This window comes from Chamaea fasciata, unplaced genomic scaffold (genome assembly GCF_029207755.1).
Source record: "Chamaea fasciata isolate MVZ Bird 193981 ecotype frontalis unplaced genomic scaffold, bChaFas1.0.hap1 SCAF_17, whole genome shotgun sequence".
NCBI classification, from domain to species: domain Eukaryota; kingdom Metazoa; phylum Chordata; class Aves; order Passeriformes; family Sylviidae; genus Chamaea; species Chamaea fasciata.
This window is the reverse complement of record NW_027094102.1, coordinates 2821257-2847753: the sequence shown is the minus strand read 5'-3', so window position 1 is coordinate 2847753 and position 26497 is coordinate 2821257. Positions and strand designations below refer to the sequence as shown.

The following is a 26497-nucleotide window of genomic DNA, read 5'->3' as shown; positions in this document are numbered from 1 at the left end:
TGCACAGCTGTTACAGAGATGACAGCCAAGTTCAGGGTAGGTAGTGTCATAACACAGAACTAGGAGCAGTGGCCATAAATCACAGCGTGGGAGGTTCAGTTTAAAATTGGGAAAAAATGTTACTCATTTTTCAGGCATTCTTTGAAAAGCAAAAACAAAGCCCCCTCAAAAACTTTGAAAACAACACCCAGTTATGAGTGCAGCTGAAAAACCCAATAGAAAACAAAAAATTGCCATCCTCTGGTTTCTTGTTGTTTCAGAAATTTCCTACATTTAATATTACACAAATTACAGTATTACACACATTTAATCATACAGGCACGTTACACACATATGTTACCTGGTTTTGTTTAAAATTCTTTGCATGCAACTAGTAGTTGACAGAACGCCATTTTTTGTTGGGGAATGAATTCTTTGTCTACAAGGAAACCCCAATAGTGCTTAATTTGCAATGCAATATTAACTATCATCCCCAAATCAAAAATTAGTTCTTCACAATTAATTCATTGAATTGTTTGGGCACTATTGCATCACTGTATCCAACAGGATTAAAAAGAAAAGTTGAAAAAAACTCAGTGGAAAGGAAAGTGCAAAACTCCATTGGCCCAAAAACCATGAGCATGCTAATTAACTAGAAGCAGTTACTTGAATAATCAAGACAGGTTTTTTCTTGTATTTATTACCTGCACTTTCAGGTATTTGTTGCATCAGCTGTGGTATTTATCTAAGCATTGGTTTAGAACACCACATGTGTGTGAGAGTAAAGGGGTTAATTTTGATCCCTCAAACTGCAGATATTCCATTTAAGGCATTTTGTGACACCAGCAAGTTTTCACCTTTCCCTCAGGATTTTAAATTCACTAGCACTTCTCAGATGGCTTATAGCAATTTTAGTGCTTCCCAAACACAGCTCCAGCCATTCAGCTGTTCAGTACCCACTGAGAAAATTGGTTTCCTTTCCTTTGCAACTTTTCAGTTTCCACAGACCAGTGGTTAATATTTTCAGTACAGACTCTCTAGTCAAGAAATACAAAATGTTTACAACATCGGTGACATAATTATCTCTGCAGTGTTAAAACCCAAGACACGGATTTGCCTACAGGCAAACTAAGGCTTTCTCCACAGAAAATTTGTAATGGTACAGATAATGTCTGGAGATATATAAATATAGATTTATGCTTTATTACATTGACCAACATTTGAAACCTTTTAAAATCCATTCCTGAGAGTTTACCCCTGTTGTACTGAGTCCATCAGCTTGGATCTGATCTAACAATGTCTCTGTGCTTCAACATACTGCTGCAAGGACTCATGAGCCCTCACATAAATTTTCTTGATGAGAGAAGCTTTTGTATGAACTTCTTAAAACAGTTGGCAACAAAATATAAGAAACATCTACCACACTTCACTGGATCGGATTAAGGGATGAAAAAGTAAGAGGAGAGAAAACACCACAACACTTTGTAGTCCTGTTTGACAACTAAGGGATAAATTGCATCCTGCCTTCTATTCTTAATAAAAAGCATAAGACCTATTATATTTGTTAATCCAAAGTCCACCTAGACTAATATTCTCCTTCTGACAGCAAGAAATTCTGGACATCATGAGAAGAGTACAAAACCAGTTCTTAGTGATGTATTCCCAACATATTTATGACTCAAAAACTCCTGGAATAACTGATGGGACTTTGTATTCAAGGACTGTTGGTGCTGTCTTTCTATTAACCAAGTTGTTTTTGGTTTTGGTTTTTTGGGGTTTTTTGTTTGTTTGTTTGTTTGTTTGTTTAGTTTTTTTAAATGGATTTCATGCACATTTTTAACATAGCACGTCATGTGACAGGAAGTTCCACAGATTAACTACTCATTGTCAAAGATATGTGTTCTTGTACCTGCCATCTCCTAATTAGTTATGACGCTCCTTACTTAAAATGTTGAACAAGACAACAAATAATCAGCCTTTTTCTACCTTTGCCATGCCACTAGGTTGAGGTTTCAGTGGGGTTTTTTTTTCAGAATTTAAACATATTTCCACACTGCTTCCCCTGACTCCTATTGCCATGGTCTAGGGAAGGAAGAAAAGAAAAAAAAAAAAGAAAGAAAAGAGGGTGAAAATGGGAAAAAAGACAGAAGCACTTAGGAGCCTGAAGCAAGATGGAGGGAATACAGCACTGAGGATGTTTGCATCTCTGTCTGGGGCAGAGAGAGACAGAAGGAAAATAGGCTGGGCCCAAACACAGAAGAAGGAGAGTGGAAATCCCCAAATGACAGGAACAGGTGACAACTTCAGGCAAAACCCTTTGTCTTGTTTTGATGATACAGGTATTGAGATTCAGAAGGAATTTTGGCTATCAGGACTTGGCTGGTAGCTGCACATTCTCTCTGTTCCTTCCTTCCCTCTGTATTTGTCAGGTCTACAATCAAAGGAAAAAAAATCCAGTTTTAAATTCCTCAACACCTGGGTGTACACAGGCAGGTTTTGCCTCCTTTATGTCCTTGCAGTCCCGCTTATATTTCAGCCCATGAGAACCTGAGATCACAGTTTGGCTTCAAGGAAATTCAATGTACTGAAGCACACTGAGGGTCACCATCCTCCCTCATCACTGGAAGGAATATTTTTGCCCAAGCTTGACAAAGGACTTGGGTGTCATTAAGATAAAATAGATTATGGAGAATTTGATATATGTGTAAATGCCTCCAGATATTGAATCAATGGGGAAGCAGTGGAACAGGTTTAGGCAGCCTACAGGTTGATGACCTGCTCTGATAAAACCTGGCTGGACTATTGAAGTCATTCAATATCCATCCCTGCTGCAGTTTCTCATGGCCAGCTACTTACATGGAGCAGATTCCTCATTTTATTACCTTTTAACTTGCCACCCTCATATAGGTTATTGGAATAGGATATAAGAAATTAATCTGAAAGCAACACTGAAGTTTTACTTATCCAAAAACACCCCCAAAAACCTCAGCAATAAACAACCCCCCAAGAAATGGTCAAAAAACCCCAACAACATAACCAAACCATTATATATATCCAGATTGGGATGGAGAGGAGGAAACTGTAGGAAATATTGGCTGTGAGTCCTACTATATGCATAGACATGAAATCTTGGCTGCCCACTATATGAGCTAAAAGGTTGGATAGTAACAGTGCTCTAGAAGAGATTGAACCCTGGGGGTTACTGTGAGGCAGTGATGGATTTAATGAGCTGGGTGTGTCTAGAGGGAACGAAGGATTCTTCTCAGGACGTGCCTGCACTTGAAACTGTGTGCATCTGTGTTAAATGATTTGAAAAAACTATTGTGTGATCAATGACACACACATACCTCCTCACAACACTGCCCTGCGCACATGATATTCTTATTTCTGTCATTACAATCCCTCCTGCAATCACAACAGGCTTCTTAGGAGCTTAGTTTAATTTCTCATCTTGTTTAAACTCCTTTAGTGTTTTGTGTTATTTGCCACATGTTCAGCTGTGAACCATTTGAGCCCTTTCCTGTTACAAATAGAAACCTGGCAGATTAGCATGAACTAAAACAAAAATGCCCAGTGAAAAGGCTAATTCTATGGTTTTGCCTCTGAGCAGCAGGCTGCATTAAAAAGCACATTTCCATTTACGCAATAGAAGATTTTGTTAGTCAATAAATCCCTGCAATCTCAGAGGAAAGAATTAATCTTACATAATTGGAGTTTTGTTTCAGGAAATGAATTTATACTAAGAGATTCAATCTCTTAATTAAAAAGATTTAGTGTGTTTGTGTTCCACTTAGCAGTTTTATTTGTTCTTTAATTTGCAGGAGTCCATACTGGGAAATAATTGAATGAAAACGCCAAGAGGAAAGGGATGTGCATACCAGGTCTGTGTGCAGACAAGAACCAGGATCTCTTGAGCTCTGCTACTAGTTTTGACTCTTTAAGACCTCAGAAAATCTCTGCACATGTCAGTTCTCTGTCTGCAAAATGAAATTCAGCAGTGGGTTATCTCACAGGGCTGCTGTTAGTGCTGGAATCCGAAGAAGGAGCAGCTGGTAAATGCAATACTGCTATTACCAATGTAACAAAATCAAAGAGAGCAGGATAAGATTTCATGGATGGGAAGCACTGCCTTAACAAGAGCCTTTTTCAAATGTCTTCCTCTCCTGACAAAAGATGAGGAAGATTACATATGAATGCATTAAATTGTATTATATGAAGGGGAAAAAACCAAGCTGCCACCTTTATATTCAGCCAGGAGGAGAAAACCAGCATCGAGCTGTACTAGGTACAAAACTGTATATTGAGAGTGATCCTGTGTCGAATTTGTGTCCGATTGTGGAAACTTTGGTTGCAAAAGAGCTGCTGGGATTGTTCAGCAAAGAGCATCCAAGCCTCCGGACCCCCCTGCCCTTCCCAGGATCTCTGGCTGCTTGGCTTACTCTTTGTGGCTGGGAAGTCTGAAAAGAGTTCACAGAGGAGCAACAGGATCAGAATTCCCCTCTCACCTTTTGTTGCAGAAAAAGAAAAGGGTTTGATCCTCTAAAAACTGAACTGAACCACAAAGGAACCCTTTACACTCACAAAACATTGCCTTCCTAACTACCGGAATAAAATTTTTTAAACTTGCTGTTTTCAACCAAATATAACCAAATATCTTTTAGACCTAATCAAAAATTACTCTGGAAGTATCATTTGCTATGACTTAAGTAAGTATTCCATAGGTTTGACTTTAACTTCCACTGAAAACTGATGTAAGGAACCCTCACCCACGGACACAGGAACATATTTCATCCAACCCACCACAACCAGTTCCAGGTCATGCTGATTAATGCTTTTCACATAAACACACTTCTTATTTCAAATGTTAATGCCTTCTTAGTGCAAGGTGAAAGTCTATCCAACATAGAATCCCTTAAGAGTGTTAATTAAACAGGACAATAATAATCCACTGGTGATTTATAGTGAGGTGGATTACTAGAGCATAGTGGTTGGTCTGATAGGCATTTATTGCCTACTTAACCATTTAAGTATAACAAAAAAAAATCATTGTAGGACAAAAGGTGATGAATGTTTCTGCTAAAACAGTCCATTAAGATGATTCATTAACATTACAAAGAGGTCTGCAGCCTGTGTGCCACTCGGAGCCTTTAAAAGTCTGGGAAAGTGAGAGGCATTACCATAGGAAATGCTTTATGCTAAATGTGCGCTGATAGAATCTAAAGTCCACTTTCTGCAGATAACATCACTTTTTACATTTTGCACTACAAGGTCTGAGGATGCTTTGTACTTCTCAATTCCTCGAGAATGTATCTTCCTAACAGAGGAGAGGAGCAATAAAAGTCCCAATGCTCTGGCATACATTCGAGTCCCTCACACTTCTCTTTGAACTGATGGGCCTGGAATGCTGAATCGCTGGTTGCACCACTGCGGAATGACATGGGAGCCATGAGTTATAGTCAAAACAGCTCCAGCTTTATTAAATGCACACCAAATAAAGCTCCTATAATGATCTTTTCAGGTCAAATAACAGCAGATGCCTGCTGTGTAACAGCAAGGCGGTGTACCAGCCCCGACTGCTACAGGAATTGAGGGAGGGTTAAATCAGCGTGTAAATGTATCCAAAACAGCAAAACAAAGTCTTCAGTATTTTCCTAACAAATTATTGCCTGAAAGTGGAGCCTGGTTTTTCATGGTTTTATGTTGCAGCCCTTGCATCTCCCTCTTGGAATAACCACAGTTATCCTCCACCATATCCCACTCCAATCCCTCCAGCCCCCTTCATCCCTTCATGTCTCCCCTGCAAGAACATGTGCAGGCTCCTTTATTCCCTGGGGAATACCGTAGCATGCCTTGGCATCTTCTCCCAGCCATTCCTTGACTTTTATTTTTGATTTGGCAGCTGAATGGAGCAGTGTTTTCACCAAGGAATATCAGAGCAATGTGCAAATCAGTCGAGAGTCTTGCTGCTGTCAAACACAATGAACAATTGCTGAACTCCCCCTTCTCCCTCAGTGGGAGAATTAATAAGGATTCCTACCTCTCCTTAGATGCTAATTCTTGTAAAACTGGTAAGGACAGCTGGTAAGTGTCTTCAAATCATCTACATAACCTGTGACAAATGTGTCAACATCTTGGAAACTGGGTCAGACAAATAATTAGATTGTGTAAGTGATTTCCCTAGGGAACCAGACTACGAGGTGTGATAGGATCTGCACTGACCAGAAGTCAGTTGAATCTTGTTTATGGTGTGTGCAGCACCTGTCCAGACTACTTGCAAGGTCTCAAAAACAAGCTGGACCAGGTTCTAGGAGCACAACAAGACACTTGCAACAGACCTAATAAATTCTGCTTCTCAGTAGATAATTACCCTGGTTTATTTCCCAGTCAGCAAATTAGCACAGCTACACCAAATCCTGGGCTGGAGATGACTGAGATAGATTTGTTGTCCCTGCATGGCATGAATTTTCACTTCTAGATACTTCAGTTAAAAGTGAAAATCTACATATACTAAATCTGAACAAGGGCATGGAGCTGAGGGACACATGTGACAACAAACACATCAAACAAAGCTCCCCCCAGTACTGTTCAATATCTTCTAACTTCTTGGGAAGTTGGACAAACAACATTGAATGTCTGGTGCCAAATGTATTTCCACTTGATTCTTCTAGGAAACAAGGCACTGACTGTATCCAGCATCTGTGAACAGGCTTTATTACAGAGTGCCCTGAACTGCACCAACCTCATCTACAGAAATGGGATAAGTGTTTCCAAGCAGGGCCATCAACCCAGTAATCCAAAAACCAGTCTCAGACAGTGGTGGTAAACATCTTTCAGATGAGCTCTGCTGATTAACGAATGGAGAGTGTTTAGGGGTGGAGCTGTGTCTGGTGAAACACCAGCTCCCCTCCTCTGCAAAAGCCTTTAGAGCCCCCCCCCCCCCCCCCCCCCCCGGCACACTTGCAAGTCTCAGTTCTTAGTCAATAATGCTCAAGGGTGCCCAGCGCTGGGGAAGTGCCTTTGTGGGAGGATCAGTTCTGGGTGTCAGACAGACGCAGGAAGGAAGGAATACAAAATAGTGGGAGGCTGGCAGGAACACAGGCTAAACCAGAAAGAGAAGCTGAACATGTGTGTCCAGCGGCTTGATGAGATTCAGAGTGGGAACAAGGATGAAAGGATTGGGTTGGAAGATCCCTGTTTGCAAAGCAAAGGAGAAGGGTTGAAATTTCAGCCTTTCAACACATTTTCTGAATTTCCCCCCCCCCATACTGAATTTAACCTAATTTCAGTAAGAGCTGAGTGACAATCATCAACACCTTTTTGTATTTTACTTGACATTCCTTACCAAGTTCCCACAAGTTTACCCACCAGATTTTGTCAGCCCACCCCACACTTCACTATGATCTCTTCTTCAACGCACAAAAATACTGAAGGTAAATACCTCACATTAGTAGAACACAGAGACATATTTCACCTCAGAAAAGCTGGTTGAGAATTTTTGGACAAAGTGCTTTTTTTCCATCAGAAAATGCTAACTTGCAAAAGAAAAAAAATTTAAAATGCCAATTGCCATGGAAATACAGTTAGGTAGGTTCAGATATTTCCATGAGAAAAAAAATTGTTCTGAATGAGAATGGAGTAGAAATATGAGTGGTACTTTATTAGACTCTGTAATAAATGATCACAGACTCCTAGAGTCAAAATACCCAAATGCATGCTAGCACCCAAGCAAACACAACAGAGTAACTGTCTATTCTCCATGCTGCTGCTTTATTCTACTTTAAAAAGTAAAATAAAATTCCCCAGGCTGAAGAGAAACTGCCTGATGAAACAGCTGGTGACTAAGTCTCACCTATGAAGCGCAGAACTCCAAGCGAGCTCTTTTTCAACCCACTACAGAGCCCAGATTTCAGTCTGACAAAAATAATGTTGAAAACATTATGTCAAATGTCTGCTCCAAATCCCATAAAGCACTCCTTGGACAGGGCCCAAGTAAATACCCTAGCCACTGGATGTTGGCTATTCTGGGATGTCTCATTCTTTCTATTCATGTTTTGTTTTTTAAATCATTCTGTGACAAATCTAAAACAAATGTCAAAACTGTTAATTTTTTTATACGCAAGGTTTTGTTTTTTTCTGTTTCTGGACAACTCTTAATTCTCAGTGCACCACCCTTAACTCTTTAATTCATTTCTTCTTTTATAATTTGGTCCAACTTGCTGGCTTTTAGAAGAGCGAGAGACACTTAGCTCTTGCATAGGGAAAATTAATTTGATTTGTGCATTCGGTATTGTCCTATATAATTGATTTTTAAATTTACTTCACAGGCCTTTGGGGCCCATGAGCTGCTTTTACAGGGATCCAAAAAGGTAAATAAAACACATTGCTTTGGCATGACATAAAGAATTGGCTGCCACCAAAGGCTGCAAATTAGAAAACATTAAAGATCACTGCTTTATACAAATATACCCATGTCCTACTGCTGTTACTATAGGTTGAAAGCTTGCAATAAGCTTTTATTTGCACTGGGATAAAAAAACTATTAACATTATTAAAAACTAAGTGAATCACAACATTTTTTGGAAGAGAGTAAGAAGAATACTTTGGCTCAGGAGATGCCTGTATAACCAGATCCATCACTTTCAAGAGAAAGCAATTTTACAACAGTCAAAGTTAATATAAAGTTCACATTGTTACTTTTTCCTCATGTACCCGTTGAAAACTGGAGAAAACTATCATTTGACACACTTGTTTTTCATGATTAAAAGTTGTCACGTCTCTAATGTGATCCCTAAGCATGAGAGCGGCTAATCAAAACACTAAATAAAATCTGGCCGTTTACATGGCATTAAACAGTTTAAAATCAATTTTTTTTCTGATTAATTTATTAATTCTCATAAACTTATTTAGATGGATTAAAAAAACATGTTTTTTCTTTTGTCTATCCACTTTGACTCCTCCGAGGTAGCAAATTTTAGTCAGATTCAGCTAATATCTTGCTCCTAGAAATTTTCAGTAAAAACTGTCTTCAAATGTGTATTTTTGAGAAAAGATGTGACAAAATGAATACTATACCTTCATGCTGCCACATTGCAGTTACCATATTTAATCCTGAAAACTAGAGCTGCCACACTCTGGATCATACCTACATGCCTATAAATAAGAAAAATAAAATCAGATTTATGGAAACACGGGTGTGTGCTCAAGAATCTGGGCCGTGCTGCTGTGGAAACAGCATTTTCACAAAAGGTAGGGTCAGGTCTCAGCTGCTCTTCCTCAGAGCTGTCCTTTAACAGGAGCATTTTCTCTACCCCCAGCACAACAATGCAGTCCAGAGACAATGAGGCTCTGCAGTTTCTGTGCTCCCTTGATAGCCAAAGTGCTCTTCCATACCTACCAAATATAGTAAACAGCAAATGCTCAGCTTCTTGTTCTTGCCTCAAGGCTTAGAAACAACTTGCAAATCCTCTCAATTCGCTTTGGGTCCCCATTCCTTCCATTAGACTTGCTAACAGTATCTTTCACAAAGATTCTTTTGTTTCTACCGAAAATCTCTTAAAGATTTCTTTGACATTTCTCTTTCTCTCAGTATCCTGTGACAGGGCGCTGGACTTTCATCCTGGGACTTACCCAAATCCTTCCTTTTTCCAAGACGCACTGAAACCTTCCATGCCACTCTTTGACAAAGGAAGAGTGTGGGCGCTATCCCCAACCATGAAACAAAACCTTCGAGCTATGAACTGCTGAACTCCTCCCAAAAACGGCAGTGTGCCCTCAGACCCCCATCACAGGGTGGAATTTTTAAGATGTTCTGAATATTGTTACTTTTCTCCATGATTCAGCCTTTACTCAATAAGTACTTCCTGTCTCAATGGATGTTCTTCTCTTTCTTCCTTCCTCGATCTCTCCGTTTCCAAAAAAAGCTACTGCCTATGCTTTAAGTTTGAAACACCCTTATTAAATCCGATATTAGAACACAACCCCCAACTTCTTTCAAAAGAATCCGGTGTTTCTACTTGCAAATGTAGCCAGTGTAATTCCCAAATCGTCCAAATTAGGGACTTTCGCTGTCTGACTTGTCATCATTTCCCAATTACAGACAGCAAGATGCTCCGTAAACAGGTTTTTGTTGAAGTGGAAGGTCTCCTGTGCTGTTCTCTTCATGTATTCAGGACATGGAAATAGGGACAGGAATAATCAGGAAGTGATTCAAAATCTCCATAGCCCTCATCTGTGTGAGGACACGCTGCCTGTGCTGCACTTACCCTGCAGTTACTCAGCTGGAAGAGCAGGAGTTTGGTCCTGTGTGGTTTCAGTTGATCATCAGAACTTCAATTTCTGTAGACATTAAACAACTGAAACCTTTCCCCTGCTCGTGGTAAACATGTTATTCACGAAGATGGTTTTACCCTCCCAAAACAAATGTGAGGATCTTTCTGGAATGTAAAAATCTTAACTTCTCTGGATTTCACATTTTCATGAGCTTAACAGACAGCAACTTATCCCAAGGAAATAAGTTAAATTTTTATGTGGAACTCTAAATAGTCTATTTTATAGCTCCTTGATTTAAATAAACAAACAAACAAACATACAAACTGCTTCCTTCTGCTCTTTTGCCGACAATCCAAATATTTAGTACTCTTTATAGGATGCTAACTGCGGAAATCCACGCTTTTAAATTATGCTTTTTGGGTGCCTTGAACAACAAAAACAACAGATTCTCTCTTGCGGTCAGACCACCAGAGCGGAGTAAAGTGCAATAACTCTGAGAGTTTCTGCCCCATGTTCTGCTCTGCTTGTCCTTTTGAAAGGGGGCTCAATGAAGAGCCTTGTTGAGACCTCCGCTGGTGCCACTGTTTATAGAGGGGGTCATTAGGAACAGTTTAGTCAGAACAAAAGGGGTTTTGTTTCTATTGTCCCGCTTGCAGTTTGACGATGTCTTAACTGAAAAATTATCTTATTAGTCTAACAGTATATATTCGCCTATGGGGCTCAGACAACTGCAGAAAGGGCTTTGGATGAATGCTGAAAAGATGCACTTGACAAAGGCAACTCACCATTTAGGAAGCGCATTTCTTTTTATTTTTTTTTTTCTGACTGAAAACTTAGAAGTGCCAGTCTCGGAAAGATAAACTCCCACAGCCCCGCACTTACAGAGAGAGCACCCTCCACAAAAAGGGGCGGCAGTGACACCGAGCACTCCGCGCTCAGCCACGGGGAGCTCCCGGGTGGGTGTAAACACACAGCGCCGCACCGATTCACCACAGCGGAGGAAATCGGCTCTTCGGATTCTTTTAAAGTCCTCCGGATTCCCGATTTTGTGCCGCTAAAGGTCTGGGAGATTGCTCCAAGCAGCCACTTGTAATGTGCAAACCTCCTCCCTGGGCAGGACCGGGAGCTGGAACCTTCCCCCAGCCCCGGAGAACCGGGGCCAAGCCCTGCTTCCCTGCTCAGCTTGGGAGGGGATTTTTGTGGCCAGGGCTTTAGACAGTCAAATGAATCCCCAGCTCCCATCTTCCTTCAGACTGGTTCAGAAACGCTGCTATAAATCACAGATACAATTAAAAAAAAAAAAAAAGTTATATTAGAGGCAGAACCAGACAAAAAAAAAATGCACATTGTGTCTCTGCAGCCCCACGCAGCTTGGAATTGGCAGCTCAAACCTTCCAACTGGAGTGGCTCTAATGTGTATTCAAAATAAACTGTGAAAATAATTGTTCCTATGGAAATGAAATATAAATAAAATTAGGGGCTGAGACCATATAAGATAATGTTGGACCAAATTCTGTTTCCTGCTTATTGAAATGCACAAGATAAGCCTCAACAGGAGAGAAGCTGCGGGGTGCAGCTGTTGTATATAATCCTGCTTCCTACAGACCTGTAAAACCAGCAGTCTCCAAAGATCTCTCTGCTCCAGCAACACGAGTTTTATGATTCAGGGGCATGGTACATATGGTTTAGCATACACACCCCAATTTTCCATGCAACCTCCCCTGTTAGGATTACTAATACTTGTGGCATGAGTAGTTTGTACAGCAGCTGTGCAAGGGTTATGCAAGCATTTATGTACACATTGGAATAAAGGCACAAAATAATGGTTCTTTTGAGGTATTACTCTGCACCTGCCTGGAGAGAAAAAGAAAAGCCATCCAAATTCATCCCATTGCAGTTACAGGGCAGGATCAGTTATTTTGTTCCAATTGAAAAAAAAAAAAAGAATATGTTTTATATGCTTTTTGCTCAATATAAAAATAGCAAACATCTCTGCCTCTAGTGAATACAGAGGGCAGAAAACTGAAAAAGACATAAATATATGCTAATAAGAAGAATCCTGAATGTCTGTAGGAGCAAAGATCACCATTTATTGTAAGAAAATGTAACAACTAAGCAGATTTTCAGAGGCACATTTCCAAGGTGCTGCAGCACGACTCAAATCCGCTCCCAACACTGACGTCCGAGCTCGTGCCCAGCGTAGCTTTTCACAAATATAAGCCTGAGATCTCAGACGTTCAGATTACAGTGTTACCAACGAAGGAAATACCTGGGCTTGTGCCAAAAGCGTCAACCAAATCAAGTGTGCACGCAATAATTTCATAGTACGAAATTAAATTCAGTTTTCTTTGAGCTGCTTTGGCAATATTGGAGCCTAGGTTAAGCAATGCTCCCATGCCTGTATCTATGCTGCAGAAATACGCTAGTTACATAAAGTTTAAAGAGATTATTGAAGTACACTGGTGTACGTATGCACGCTCATAACAATATATAAACTTATATAGAAAATACAGCACAGGCCCATGTTCAAGTTGTATAGAAATGTGCTATAAATGTAACACTGCAAAAGTTGCAGTGACATGAACTCACTTCTAATGTTCTCTGAAGTCAACAGCAATAAAAGGATCCCCATGGAGATCCAGTTTTATGAAGTGAAGGGCTGAACCGTGAAGGACTGAACTCTGTCCACCTTCCTCAGCTGCTGAACATTAAATTCACTGCCATAGCCCCATTTCATAAATCCTAAAATTCTATTTTAGCTTCCACTGGCATCCTCAGAAGTAATAATGTCTTTTTCACACCCCAAAACACAGATTTCATTTCTGACTCTCCTCTGATCAGTAGGACTGAGAATCAACACTTAATTTTTATAACATGGTCGGTATCGTCCTACAGCTCAACCCAGATCTGTTCAAATTCCTGGACTGGAGCTAATATAATGGCTTTATCCATAATGTGATTGACTTCGTGTTGCTGAATTTGTTCTCAGTAATAATGCTGGAGAAACTTTTGATAAGAATGATCCAATACAGCGTAAAAAATACGTGAGCTAATTATCCACTCTTATACAAATAATAATGCTATTATTTTTGCTGTATAAATGTTTTTCATTCAAAGGCCATAGACAAACTGTTCAAAATTCTCCAAAAAAGTGCTTTTCAGTGGGACTATTTGGAAGGAGAAAAAAGTTTGCTATAATTTAGGACTTGCACTTTGTTCTAGACAAATGAGAGAAGATGCAAAACAGAATGGAAAAGAACCATGGTTAAAGTTAAAAAGAGGACATCAAAGTAGGAAGACAAGGAGCTTGAAACTGAATCATCAGAAAAGGGGACAAAATGCTTTGTGTCTAACTTTTGAAAAGTCATTAAATGAGTTTCTGAGCAGAACCCACACTTTTTACGGCCCATTTGGTAAAACTGAATGCAAATGGCCAAATTCTGCCCCTGGCATATGCCTCAGATGGGTACATGAGGATAACAAATTCACCAAGCACAAACCTGCACATTTTTGTGCATTTCATGTTTTTAATTCAGCCCCTTTATTTATCTCCTAAATACATACTTCCAAATATACTGACTTCCACACAAACAAAAAAATGGTAGTAGTTGGTACTAAATGTGGGTAAGAGCGTGCACACAAAGCTCCCAGAAATGAAAAAAATTACTCAGTTGGTAATGTGGCTTGTGCAGAACCCCCGAAACATTGGGAGTTTGTTTTTATAAAAATTATCTGAAGCAGCAAGTGCCAGCAAACAGGGATTACTTCATCACAAGCATTTAGTTTTCCTTCTCAAGAAGAGGAGGACACACAAAAGAAGTAGAGAAGACTAAGAGGAAAAACTGGTTTCTTAATTGATCCAGGAAGGAGGAGGAAAAAGACAGTGACATGAAGGTGCCAATATTTCAGCAGTTTGTGTGGAACTGATCCTACAGGAAGCAGGATAGGGTTTACACAGCAGGCAGGAAAGGAGGGAAGAGAAAGACGTCCATGAGAAAAGGTACAAACTGGATTGCCTTTCTGTTTGAAAGGTATTTGAAATTCAAGCTCACATCTGAGGGCTGAACCACTGCAGTTTGAGCTGCATCATCCTTTATTGCATCCAGCAGAATAAATGCTGCCCTTTGTTGTATCCCAAAGCAAGATGAAGGCAAGAGCTGAGGATTTCACATCAAAAAATTATTCTTTAAAAAATCCACTTTCTCATCCCATGCTGCTGGCCTGGTTTTGTTATGCTGTTTTGAGTTATCATGCATTTATTAAAAGGTGTACGGGTGCAGCAGGATCATAGAAAATACTGTATAGAGGAGAAAACTTTCCCAACTGTTCCTATAAAAGCATGGGATCCAGTTGCAACGTTACCCCTCTTTTAAGAGTATATCCTGCATTCAATCAGAATATAGCTAAATGTGGCCTAACCCCAAACACTTAGACAAAACAAGAAGGAAATAATTTCAGACATCACTTTTTCAAGAAATTTGTCAAATCAAGGGTTTCAAGGTTTAGCTTTTGTCCTCTGCTCTTTCCCCAGTGGCACCTACCGCTCCAAGAGCAGCTACCTAAGGTGTAAACGAGTGAGCAGAGAAACCTCCCACACTTTTCCTTTTCTTTCTCTCAGAGCACGTGTCCGTTCCAGAACACAACACTGACCTGAAGTTTAGTCAGTTTTTAAAGGGGAGTGACAAGCAATTCAAGTAAAAGTCATTTAGGCAGCAGAGACACCTGTTCTCCAGCCCACTGTTCCATCCTGGCAGACTTTTTATTCTCATATCCATGCCAAAGGCAAGGCTCCTTGTCCTACCGCTGCTTAATGAAACGCCAACACCCACAACTGGAAAAACAGTCTACAAGGGACAAAAACAGAAGAGAAATCAAGTTGTCTGCAGCTGAAATAGAGAGCAGAGAGATCCCAAATCATCTGTCTGCCCTTCCTACAGCAGCCTGGCCCAGACACCCTCTCCTTGCCCCCAGCTGTGCATTCCTGTGGCCTCCCTCGTTCCACCACAACAGGGAGTCAGTCAGAACAAGGAGCTGATCCAGCAGAAAATTATTTCAGCAGAAAAGAATACATGAATGGTTTAAAAAAAAAAAAAATTAAAACCAGAATCAGCTTCCTGACCTGTGTGTAAGTGCTGGTACCAGCATTGGAAAGGGGTGGGGTTGCACTGCTGAAGGTCCAGGCTGCGGTAGGATGAGAAAACAAAGATCTTTCTCAGGGGGAGCCTGGCTTTGAATCAGCTTAAATTGATCTAGAAACCACACCCTCGGCAAGAAAGAAATTTAGGCAAATATATGTGTGGTGAGGAGCAGGTTAGTGCTGCTCCTCAGGAAGAACAAAAGATGCTGGAGAGTTTGATCTCAAACTGGGCCGCCAAAATTCAACTGCTCTGGTGTTTCCATCAGTGGGGAGCACTGGGAAGGCAGCTACGGGGGGGATTTTTGAGCAGCCCCATCAGCACCAGTGAGTGCAGCAAGTGCTCTCATGTTACCTAAGGCGGATGCAGCTCCACAGCCTCTCTGAGCCTGAGCCATTCCTAAACATGTGTTAGGTCTGAGCTGAGGGTTTAACGCTGGTTCCACCACTATTTCAATAGTGCCGCGAGTCATTTCTATGATGCCTCAGTTTCCCTGCTATTAAGAGGTGCACATACATGCATACAATCACACGGAATCATTCAGCACGATTCCCATGCAGTTTTTTGACTGGCTACCTGCTGTTCACGCCAAGATTTGAAACATAAAAACTAAAAGGAGTGCTAAATATTAGTTTCCAAAAGAGTTGCAGGATCTGGTGCCAGATATTGCGAGTCAGAAAATGGTAGGTGAACAACCTATCAAAAAACACCCCCCAAAAATGCTGACCTCCTTTATCCTCCACCCTCTTCTTCCCCCTTTGCCCAAGGAAGGAATCTTAATGTCAGCATAAACTTAATGTACGTATGCATGGTATCTGAGGTTACCTCAGGCTTGATTCAGTGACCTAAACACACTATCCTGGCTTCCCCTTCTTTCCATGTAAGATTTGGGAAGCGTTAGTTTACATTTGTTGTCTGATATTATTATTATTAATTACTGTTGTAGCAGACATCTACCCGGGCTAATTGGGACTGCAGCTCCATTACTCTAGGTGTTGCACCCACCGAGTTAAAAAAGTTGACGATCAATTTCAAGGCAGTATCCCAAAACTGGCATGTGCCAGGAGCAGAAGGAGATGGGAAGGCAAGGGTGCAGGCTAATGGAATGGCACAAACCACCCGTGTGCACAGGTTGATGGTTTCATTTCAAGTAAATGCTCCTGGTTTTACCATTCTTAGAGGATATCTCCCTCTTCGGATTTCTAACGCTTCTCCATTAACTTTCCCCACTGCCACCTGGAAAAAGTGACCCGGGGCTCTGTGCACAGAGACATATATACTTGTCTACGAATGTGAATACATAATCATCATGTTTTAAATTATTTAATGGTGTTGGTTTTGTCACGGACAGTCTCTTCTAACCTGTACTTCTTTTTTAAAAAAAAAAAAAAAGAAAAAAAATAGTAGGCGGGGGAAAAAGTGTGTACGGTGCTTGTGCAGACGGCCGATGTGCTCGCGTCTGTAAAGTCTGTGGGAGTTTGGGCCCCTTCCTTGTACATAAACCGCCCTCCCTCCTGGGGTGTCTTCTCCTTAATGACGTTCACGGTAATTTAGGCTCTCGGGACCGGCTCAGCCTCTCGCCGAGCCCGCAGCCTCCACAAACATCCTGAAAAGCAACCTGAGCAGACGTCCCTCCTCGAGGCAGACCCAGGGATTTTTCTCTCCCAAGCGGTTTGGAGCGGGCGAGCGAGAGAGAGCGCTTGGGTTTTGCTGCCTGCTCCTCCCACCAGAGACACCCTCCCGCCGCTCCCGGCCGAGCCGCGCCGCTCACACGGCTCCGCCGCGGCGTGCGGGACGCGGGCACAGCGCTCCGCTCCCGCTGCCGCCGCCCTCGCACGGGGAAGCTCCTCGGGCCGCCGCCGCCGCCGCCGCCCCGTCCATGGGCCGGTGCCGCTGATCAGCCCCCGCCGCCGCCGCCGCCGCCTCCTCGGGCCATGAGCGGGCTGCGGCGCCTCCGCGGGGGCTGAGCGCGGGGCCGCGCCGTCCGTCCGCGCCCCCCGCGCATGCCGGTGGCGGGGCGCGTCCCGCGGCGGGGCAGCCCCGCGCCCCCCGCGCCGCCCCGCAGCCGCCGCCGCCGCGCCGCGATGCCGGTGGCGGGGCGCGGGCAGCCCGCCTCCTGGCTGCTGGTGCTGGGCGCCGCCGCGCCCGCCCTCTGGCTGCGCTGCGTGCTCGCCGACTTCACGGTGGACAACGAGGTGCACTCCAGCTTCATCCACCGGCGGCTGCGCGGCCCCGAGCGCCGCGAGATGCAGCGGGAGATCCTCTCCATCCTCGGCCTGCCGCACCGCCCGCGGCCGCACCTCCACGGCAAGCACAACTCGGCCCCCATGTTCATGCTGGACCTCTACAATGCCATGTCCGTGGAGGAGGGGGCGGCGGGCGCCGCCGCCGAGGACGGCGAGGGCTTCTCTTACCCCTACAAGCCCATCTTCAGCACCCAGGGGCCGCCTCTGGCCAGCCTGCAGGACAGCAACTTCCTCACCGAGGCTGACATGGTCATGAGCTTCGTCAACTTGGGTGAGTGCCGGTCTCGGCGGGGCTGGGTCCGGGACAACCGGCCGGGGAACCGTACCGGGGGGAGGCTGGAGAGGGGACCCGGCCACCGACGGGAGGACCGGGGGTTGGTGGCGCAGGTGGCCCCGGCTGGGAGCTGTTTCCCAGCGGGTCAGGTGGGTGACAGCCCACCTGGGCAAGGAAGGGCAGGTAGCGGCCCTCGGAAGGGTGGCTGCTTTGCCAGGCGGTAATTGAGCGGCATCGACGGGGAGAGGGCTCCGACTTTCCCATCACGGCATTTGGACAGCCACGAGCTCTCCCCACGCTCCTCACTGAGGTCTTTGCCGTCTTCTCCCTTTGATAGCTGCTGCACGTCAGAAATGGGATTTGCAGGTAGGAGTTAAACAGGACGATTAGCAGGTCTGCTCCGCATCCCACACCGCCGAGGAAGACACGAAACGCGGGCAGGAGCAGGGCACGGGTCCCGCACAGCTCCCGGTGCGGGATTGCGGAGCCACCGGGGCTGCGGGGACGGATGGTTGGGACGGTTCCCTGCGGCATCCCAGCGCCGCGCTCCCTCGGCCGAAGGGGCTGAGCTGCTCGCACATGTTTTCCTAATGTCTTGGGAGGGATTCCACAGTAAATCCTTATTTACTCCTGCAGCTTTTCCTGTTGACCCCAGTTTATGCCGCTAACTCGCCTCTTTTCACAAGCACATGTGGATGGGTTTATGCAAAGGATACGAGAGTTGGCACGCTTTGTATGCGCCTCACTAGGCCTCTCTAATTGGATGCCACGGCCCAATCTCATTTCTATTTGCTCGCTGTAGATTGCACACCCGTGTGGACTGACTTGGCCGGATTTGAGGAAAACACTGTCAGGGTGCGCATTCTATTTTAAATATGTAATTATAGACCTGGCTGGCTTCTATCCGTTTTTAGACCTCATCATGTGCGGCTCTTAAACCACACACGTACAGATTGGGTGCCTGCAAGTTCAAGGCAGAACCTGAATTGTGTTTCCAAAACAAGATCGGCTCAGACTTTGTCCCAAACAAAGGGAAACGCAAAGTGCGAGAGGAGCACACCTCTGCCACATAACCTGCCAGGAATTACAGACCCCCATCTCCAATAAATCCATTAACACCTTTATGGATGTCACTGTTCTGGACACTTCCACTGTCTGGAACTTCAGAGGCAGCAAAAAATTAAATCACCACCTAAACCACCAGCTCTCTAATCCCAGCACTTTAACCAACTTGAAAAGATCAGCGGCTGTAAAGGTTCTGTGACACACGTAATTAATTATTAGACACGGTAGCCATCCCGGCACAATTCTTGCATGATAAGGAGCCACGGGACGCTGTGGGAGAGCTCTAGTTTGCATGAGCTGCGCCTCCTTATTTACTGCCGTAAGCTTCACAGTGGGAAGCTCGGAATTACATCTGGCCCGGGGGCTGTGCTCTCCGAGGGCTGGTGCTTTCCATTTGGAATTACACTGTTTGTCTAGTCACTGCTGGATACTTAAGCCGATGAGCAATGATACATTTAAAATCAAATATTTGAGCAGTCAAAAGTAGCAATGGCAGTCAAATATTTGACTTTAAAGATAAGGGTGACCTTACTAACATCGTTCTCCGTCGTTCTTGGGTCCTACACCGAGTGCAAGGAGAGCCCTGAGCAGAAGACAAAAGATGTTGAAATAGCAATAGCGACATTCGCGCTTCGCTTTCCATTTCAGTAGAGAGAATCTTATGAAACACGTAAGTACATAATGGGAGGGAGTTTAGCTCTGCTCCTCAGGTGTAGTAATTTACTGAATCATCAGTGAAACTGCTCTGCTCTTGTCCCACATTTCCGATGTAAGGAAGTTTCCCTGTCAGAGTTATAAGATAGAATTAATGTTCAGGCCATCGACTGTTTTGAATGCAAGGGAGTGGAATCAATCCATGAATGTGAAATAAAAGTTACGTTTTGGATATGTCTGTGTCTACGTGAGAACTTGGTATGGAGCAGGTTTCACCTGTATAAGCCATAACCCCCGATAATTGACATCCTGATGCAGTTTGATGACTGCAGTAGATATACTCGTCCATTTCAACCTGCCAGGTTTCTCAGCTTAGAAATCCCAGAGTGTTCTTTATGCAAAATCCTAAACGATTATTTTATTTAATTGCTGTCAGTGTGGTCAGGGAGTAGTAAGAGCACAAGCTCTAAAACCCAATAGTTTTAAGGACAGGTGGAATGACTACGAGCAAGGCACATTTCGGCGGTTTATCTGTGCTGTTTTGTTCCCTTGTCAACAGTGCATGCCAGGACGAGTTTAAAAAGGACACAGATCTATAATAGCTTTCTTCATCGCTGTGCACACCTTTCATCCCATTATAGTCATTTGCTCTTTCATCTCCATAGGACAAAGGCAGGCTTGTTTATGGAGGTTTTAATGAGTTAGAGCAGCCACTCACTCCGTATATAATCAAACACAACACCTGCTTTGAGACATACAGTTTTCTATGACATTCAGGGAAAATTAGAAGATCTATTGTAGAACTGAATTTTTTTGGAGACTTTTTACAATGATCCCTTTTAAAGCAGAGCTGAATTCCTAAATGCAGACTGTAGTAAATTGTGTCCTACTTTTGTAAGAGATACCCTGCGAGCATTGCATTTCACAGGTAGGCTTTTATTACTATACCAGAACCATCACAATGAGGAAGTGTCACGGCATAATAAAGTTTCATTTTAGCATGGAGGAAGTAAAAGCGAGTCAAGAAATAATACTTCGAAATTTCAATCGATAAAAAACATTAATTGCAGGCTTCCAAATGCTAATGTACAAAAGCACTTTCTTTTGCCTTATTCATATTCTTTGTCCATCTAGGTGTACAACTTTAGAGGGAATAATATTTTTTAAAAAACTACATGGCAAGATTTACTGGGCCACGTGGTAAAACCCCCAACAACAAGCCCCACACACTTTGATTTCTATGGAGATACTGTGTGTATGTAGTGCAGAGAATTTGTGCTGGGTACTGGTAGGGAGGAACCAGAGTACAGGTGCTCCGTTTTGGGGAGCTTTGTACCAAGCAAAGTTTTACTTACTGTAAAATCCTGACAACTAATTAGATTTAGATTTATAACCAGTTAATTCACTGGCTACATTTTGTCTTAGCCTACACCTGTGCTAAGATGAATGGGGAATGCAGTTGTGTCAAGAATGAAGTTATATGTAAATTAGAAGGGAATTTAGCCACAGTGGTCTGACTAAGTTAGCCAGTTAATTACTGGCTAATTTTGTAAAATTTATTACTGTAATTTTAGCATTTGGAATTTAATTTCAGGTCCTGTCCAATACAGTTTACAAACGGATCCATTTTAGGAACTGAAAAAACGCAAAGCATTTTCTGCACAAGTTTAGTTCCAAGTTTATAAACAGCAGCTAAGGAGTAAACATCCTCTGGATGACTTAGACCTTCTCTTCTAAAAATAATTGAGTTGTCCTTATGCCGGTAAACTTGCCTTGGTAAACAGACTTGCTTAGAATATTTTTAAAAGAGTCAGCACAAGTGATACGCAATTTGTTAATTTGTCTCGTGGTTGATTATAAAATGAACAACGTTGTTTAATCCTGGCAAAAAAAGAAGGGGGGTGGGAATTAGTCATTCTTGGAAGGAGCACTTGAAAGTGGCTTTTGTTAATATAAATCAAGAAGCTGAAGAGCCCCCAAGTTTCCTTTTATTTCATACCATCTGGCTATCCTTTTTGTTGACAAGTGTTTGGCATAGAGAACCATCTCCTTGCCCTTTAATAACAGGCTTTAACACTGTAGGGTATTAGAAAAAGATTCTATAACAGTTAAAAAATTTCCTTCGGGGAATACTTTATAAAGTGAGCACGGGCTGCAGGCATTTGCAGCTGTAACCTGGCTTGTGTTAAAATTTGGAAGGGGCTGCCTTGCATTCCAGCTCACTACAGGCCTTCATTGGTGTACAGCCAAAGGTTAATATAGATGTCACACAGTTTTTCTTTGGAGAGCCTCAGATATAAGAGTGCGCGTACAGCTGTGTTTTTAGTAACCCTTTCATAATCACTTCTTTTAAACCTCATTTTCCTGCTTATATAAATCAAAGATTTTCAAGGATATTTGACCTGGATTTGAACTTATTTGATCTTCACATATTTCCCACTTGAAACAAAGCAGATTAAAAGTTAGCCCTGGATGCCTGGTCCCGATCACATGGTTTGTCCATACATTAGGCCAAGCCCTCGGATTTTTTTTTTTCCTTCTCTTTCACCTAAGGCTGTTAAAAGCTCTCAAGCCTGAACAGGTACATCTCATAATTGTTTTGGGCAGTGTGGATATGTGCAGCTCTTGGTGGTGTAACAATGGCTAAGGCAGAAAGCTTTCAGCCAAGTAAAGGTGTGAAGGACACTGACTGTGCAGCAAGTGACAAGCAGGTATTCTTTGAATGTACAGACCCATCCCAGAGAGAATTTAATTAATTTTCTGATTTCCAGGTGTAAAATGACAGAGCAAGACAGGAACTATTTACCTCTGCCATGTGGGTGTGCTGGTAGCAGAGAAAGGAGCAGCCAAGGACAGCTGTCCTTACACAAGGAGAAAGGACCTGGAAATTGTCCCCATCCGCTGGCACACAGCAGATTTATCCCAGGGCAGGGGCTTTCCTCTGTTCCCACACAGGCTGTCCTGGGGCGGTGAATCCCCCTCTGTGAGCTGCAGTTTAGAAGCCAAAACACAACAGCTCTTAAAGGGCTTTGAAGGAGACAAGCCTTGATGGCCAGGTCTTGTGATGCTCGGCACCAGTGAAGCGTGCAGGACCTGCTCCCAGTGCCCCCAGTTGTGCCATGCCTGTGTCCCTGTGTGTGTGTGTGTGTGTGTGTCCCAGCACTCCCCCTGCAAAGGAGCTTTAATGGCCTCTGGACAGGCAGCACAAAACCAGGCGCTACATTCCCTGGAAATAAGCCTGAAACACATTTTCGGGTCGGCGGGGAGAGTACGTGTGAGAGGAGGTTACACAAGTGGTTGGAAACATTAATTAAAAAAAAGATTATAACTATTAAAGCCCAGTCAGAGCCGTTGACAGGCTCCTTTTAAATGGGACACTGTGATGTTTTAGTTTAATACATTCTGGCAGTGTCACCGGGGTTAAGGCTAATACTGGGATGTGTGGATCCTGTCATGTTATTGTCAGGAGGAATGCAGGGATTAGGTTGGAGAGTGGCGGTGGGTGAGTGCTGCAGCTGTGTACACTTATTATAAAAGATTTAAGTCCCACTGGTAAAATCAATATATTAAATTGCAACGGCCCCTGTTTTTAATTAGTTTAAATCAAATATACGGTTAGTGCCATTAGGGCTGCTATCCTTGAACCAAGTGAGGAAATGCTAATATTTATATGGAAACTGTTAATTTGTGGTTAAAATGATAACACATTTAGTTTTATGCTTCTAAATTATCCTAACTGGATGAATACCAGTGAGAAGTTGCAGTGATGGATGAAGTCATCTGAGCAAGAACACAAGTAAGCAAATTTTGATAGCATGCCAGATAAAGAGACTACCTGTTGATATTACAGCATTAAGAGACCGTGATATTTTAAACCCTTTCCAGTCCTCCTCTCTGGGGCCTACATCAAAGTACTTTTATGAATTAAAACTACATATATGCATCAAAAATACATACCATTACTCTATAGGAATAAAACATACTGTTTTATATACGTATATTTCTTCTCTGAATGGGAGAAACTTCTAAAGAAATGAGAGAGCTCTTTAAATTAGTTTCAGGATGAAGATTTTCCTTCACAACTGTTTGAAATAAATGAGACTACACACAAGGACCAATCACATGGATAAAGTTCTGCACATGCTGAAGTTTGGAAAAATGGAAACCCAAGAGAAAATTCTTGGCTAGGTCTTCATTGGTGTAAATTGTCAAATTTCTACTGAAGCTGGCCCTGTGGTCTCATTTATACAACTCTACGTCCAAAGTAATTCCCATAAACTCCCTCTTGATTTACACGAGCACCACTGAGAGCAGAATCGGGCCAAAGAAGTGCCCCTGTGTTGAAATAATGAACATGCAGTAGTTTCTGCTAGAGCTTCACAGAGTTTTCTCTCCTAATCTTGAAATTATTTCTGAGGGAATTTTCCTTTGCTGCAAACAATCAAAACATGAACCAGCTCCTATTAGTCACTGCTTATCATTATTAGCCCGATCCATGTTGTTGAACTACAGCTGAATTCCCATCCTTGCAACAAACAGAACTGAGCAAATAATGTTTGACAAAAATGTGAAACTGATATTTCTTAATACAAGACATATTTCATATGGAGAAACTTCAGTGCTGAAAGATTCCTGGTATCAAAATATCTGAATCATAGTACAAATAAACAGCGCCTTGTAAAGGCTGCAGGGCCAAATTCCGTGCTGGAGTAATTCCACTGGAGTTAGTGGAACTGTACCAGGAGATAAACTGCCATCTAGATTTTTTTGGTGTTGAAGATTTTGTCAGTGAAAATCTTTGCTACAAAAAAAAAAAAAAACCACAAAAAACAAACAAACAAAAAAAAAACAAACAGGTTGCAGGGAACAAATTCTAATTAAAAAAAACCCTTTTGGAAATCCTTGTTTTATTAACGAAGACCACAAAGGTGACTGAGTTTCCTCTTTACTTGGGTATATGTTCTACAGTTCCATTATTTATCCATAAATATGCCTGATTTACAGCAGGCAGCAGAGAAGCCATCGTGGGTGTAATCCCCACCACACTGTGCCTTACCCCTTCTTTTAAATATTTGTGTCATCTACATCTCAGAGTCAGTAAAAATCCTTCAGTGATCCAGACTGAGCGGATCGAATTAATGGCAACTTTGAGACTACAAGTTTTAGTGCAATTGCTTTATTGTTTTGGAACCAAGATGCTTACAGTCCAGTTCCTGTGCAAACATGTTTAACGTGTGTTAATGTGTTTCAAAACCAGACCCTCTCCGCAAAATTCTGCTTTTCATTAATTGACATCAGTAGCCTGGTACAGTATTTCAAAGCACCGGCCAAATATAAACTGTGTTTCTAATTTCCTTACTTTCCTGTGTTTGGAATGCCAACGTTAATTTGTTCCCATGGAAGAGTGAGGGCTGCCAACCACAGTTTTACATAAATGGCTTTACAGTGCAGGGCTGCCAACATTAAATGATACTTAGGAATTTTCATGACATTTTGTATTTAGTGCTGTGTGTGTGTGAGAGAGAGAAATTGAGGGAGATGTATGGCATGTTGAACAGCACAAGCTCTGATGATCAAGGCAAATGTCTGAAGAAATTTGTCCTTTGAGGAACTGTTACTTCATGTTTCTTCTTATATAGGATTTTTTAATAGTCTGTCAGATATTACATAGCATATTCCTTGTGCCTAGAAAAAAACTGTTTTGCGGGGGAACTTTGTTGTTAACGATCCAAACAATCCCCCCCCCCAACCCCCAATAATTTTAGTTATTTATTAATAGATGAGCAGATGGACTTTAGTTTATGTTGTTCCTCTGATCATTCTGAATTAGATTGTAAGAATGTGATATTACTCAACATGAGAAAATGCAAAAGCAGGAAAAGCTGCCACAACCAAGGAACAGGGGAATTAACTGATTTTGGTTAAACTGCCAACAGGTAATTTTCTTTGGAAGGATAGGAGCAGCTAGATAAAATCATTTGCCTTTCTTAAAGAAAATCAAGCGTTATCATAGTTTCTTTAGTGGTATGTCTGCCTTTGTACAGAAACCAAACGTGAAGTTCCCTTTAAACAAAGTTTGTTTTAAAGTGCTAATGCTAAAAACAAAGTCTGTTTATGTATTTCTCCCTTTATTCCTGGAAGACATTCAAAATACAAATTGTTCATGTTTCAGTAGGTTCCCCTTAATGAGTGCTATGGTTTATCTCTCCATTTCCCCCGTTTATTGGAACAGGTGCAGTGTCTGCCATCTGTGCCAGCCCCGTGCTATACCAACAAACAAAGTGTTGTTTTGGTTCACCGGATTTAAAAGTCTCCCGAGAGTAAAGAAATGAAAGAGAAAGAATTTAGAAAGTGCCTAGCGAAGGAAAGGCACTTCAAGTAATGTGATTTGTCACTCAAGTCTTCCCGTAAATTACCTTAAACTATTTCTAAACTGCTTGAAAAATACTATCCGCGGAGGATTAAGTTTCTGTTGCATCTCGGAGGTTCCACAGTATTCTTTATCATCTTTATCCTATCACAGTAGCTTCCAACTTAGAGTATTTTGTTGTCAGCTTGAATTAAGTTTTACAGGAGTAAAAACTCTTTTTTCCTTCTCTTAAAGTGTAAGAACTGTGAATTTTTTTTTTTTTTTTTTTTTTTTGTGTTTCTGCTTCCACCTCATTTAAGAGATACAGCAAATAGCCATCCAAGTTTAAACAAGATTATGTTGTAATTAGACAGACAAACTCATAATTATTTAAGGGCTAAACCAACAACAACAACCCTTTCAGGTTCATTTTGACAGTGTTTATCCAGTGTATCTGGAAAGGCTTACAATTAAAGTGCCTGAAGGGTGGGGATGAGATTTTTCAGCATGCAGTCAGTGCTATCGG

The 26497-nt window shown here is 42.3% G+C and overlaps 1 protein-coding gene across 1 annotated transcript in view; it reads left to right on the top strand.

Annotated features, from left to right (window-relative positions):
* The first annotated feature begins 17386 nt into the window (after positions 1-17386).
* BMP7 (bone morphogenetic protein 7) overlaps positions 17387-26497 on the top strand; it is a 39165-nt gene continuing 30054 nt past the window's right edge. Inside the window, exon 1 of the mRNA XM_066198672.1 lies at positions 17387-17900. Coding sequence (XP_066054769.1) covers positions 17387-17900 — 514 coding nt within the window. The remainder of the gene's footprint in view (positions 17901-26497) is intronic.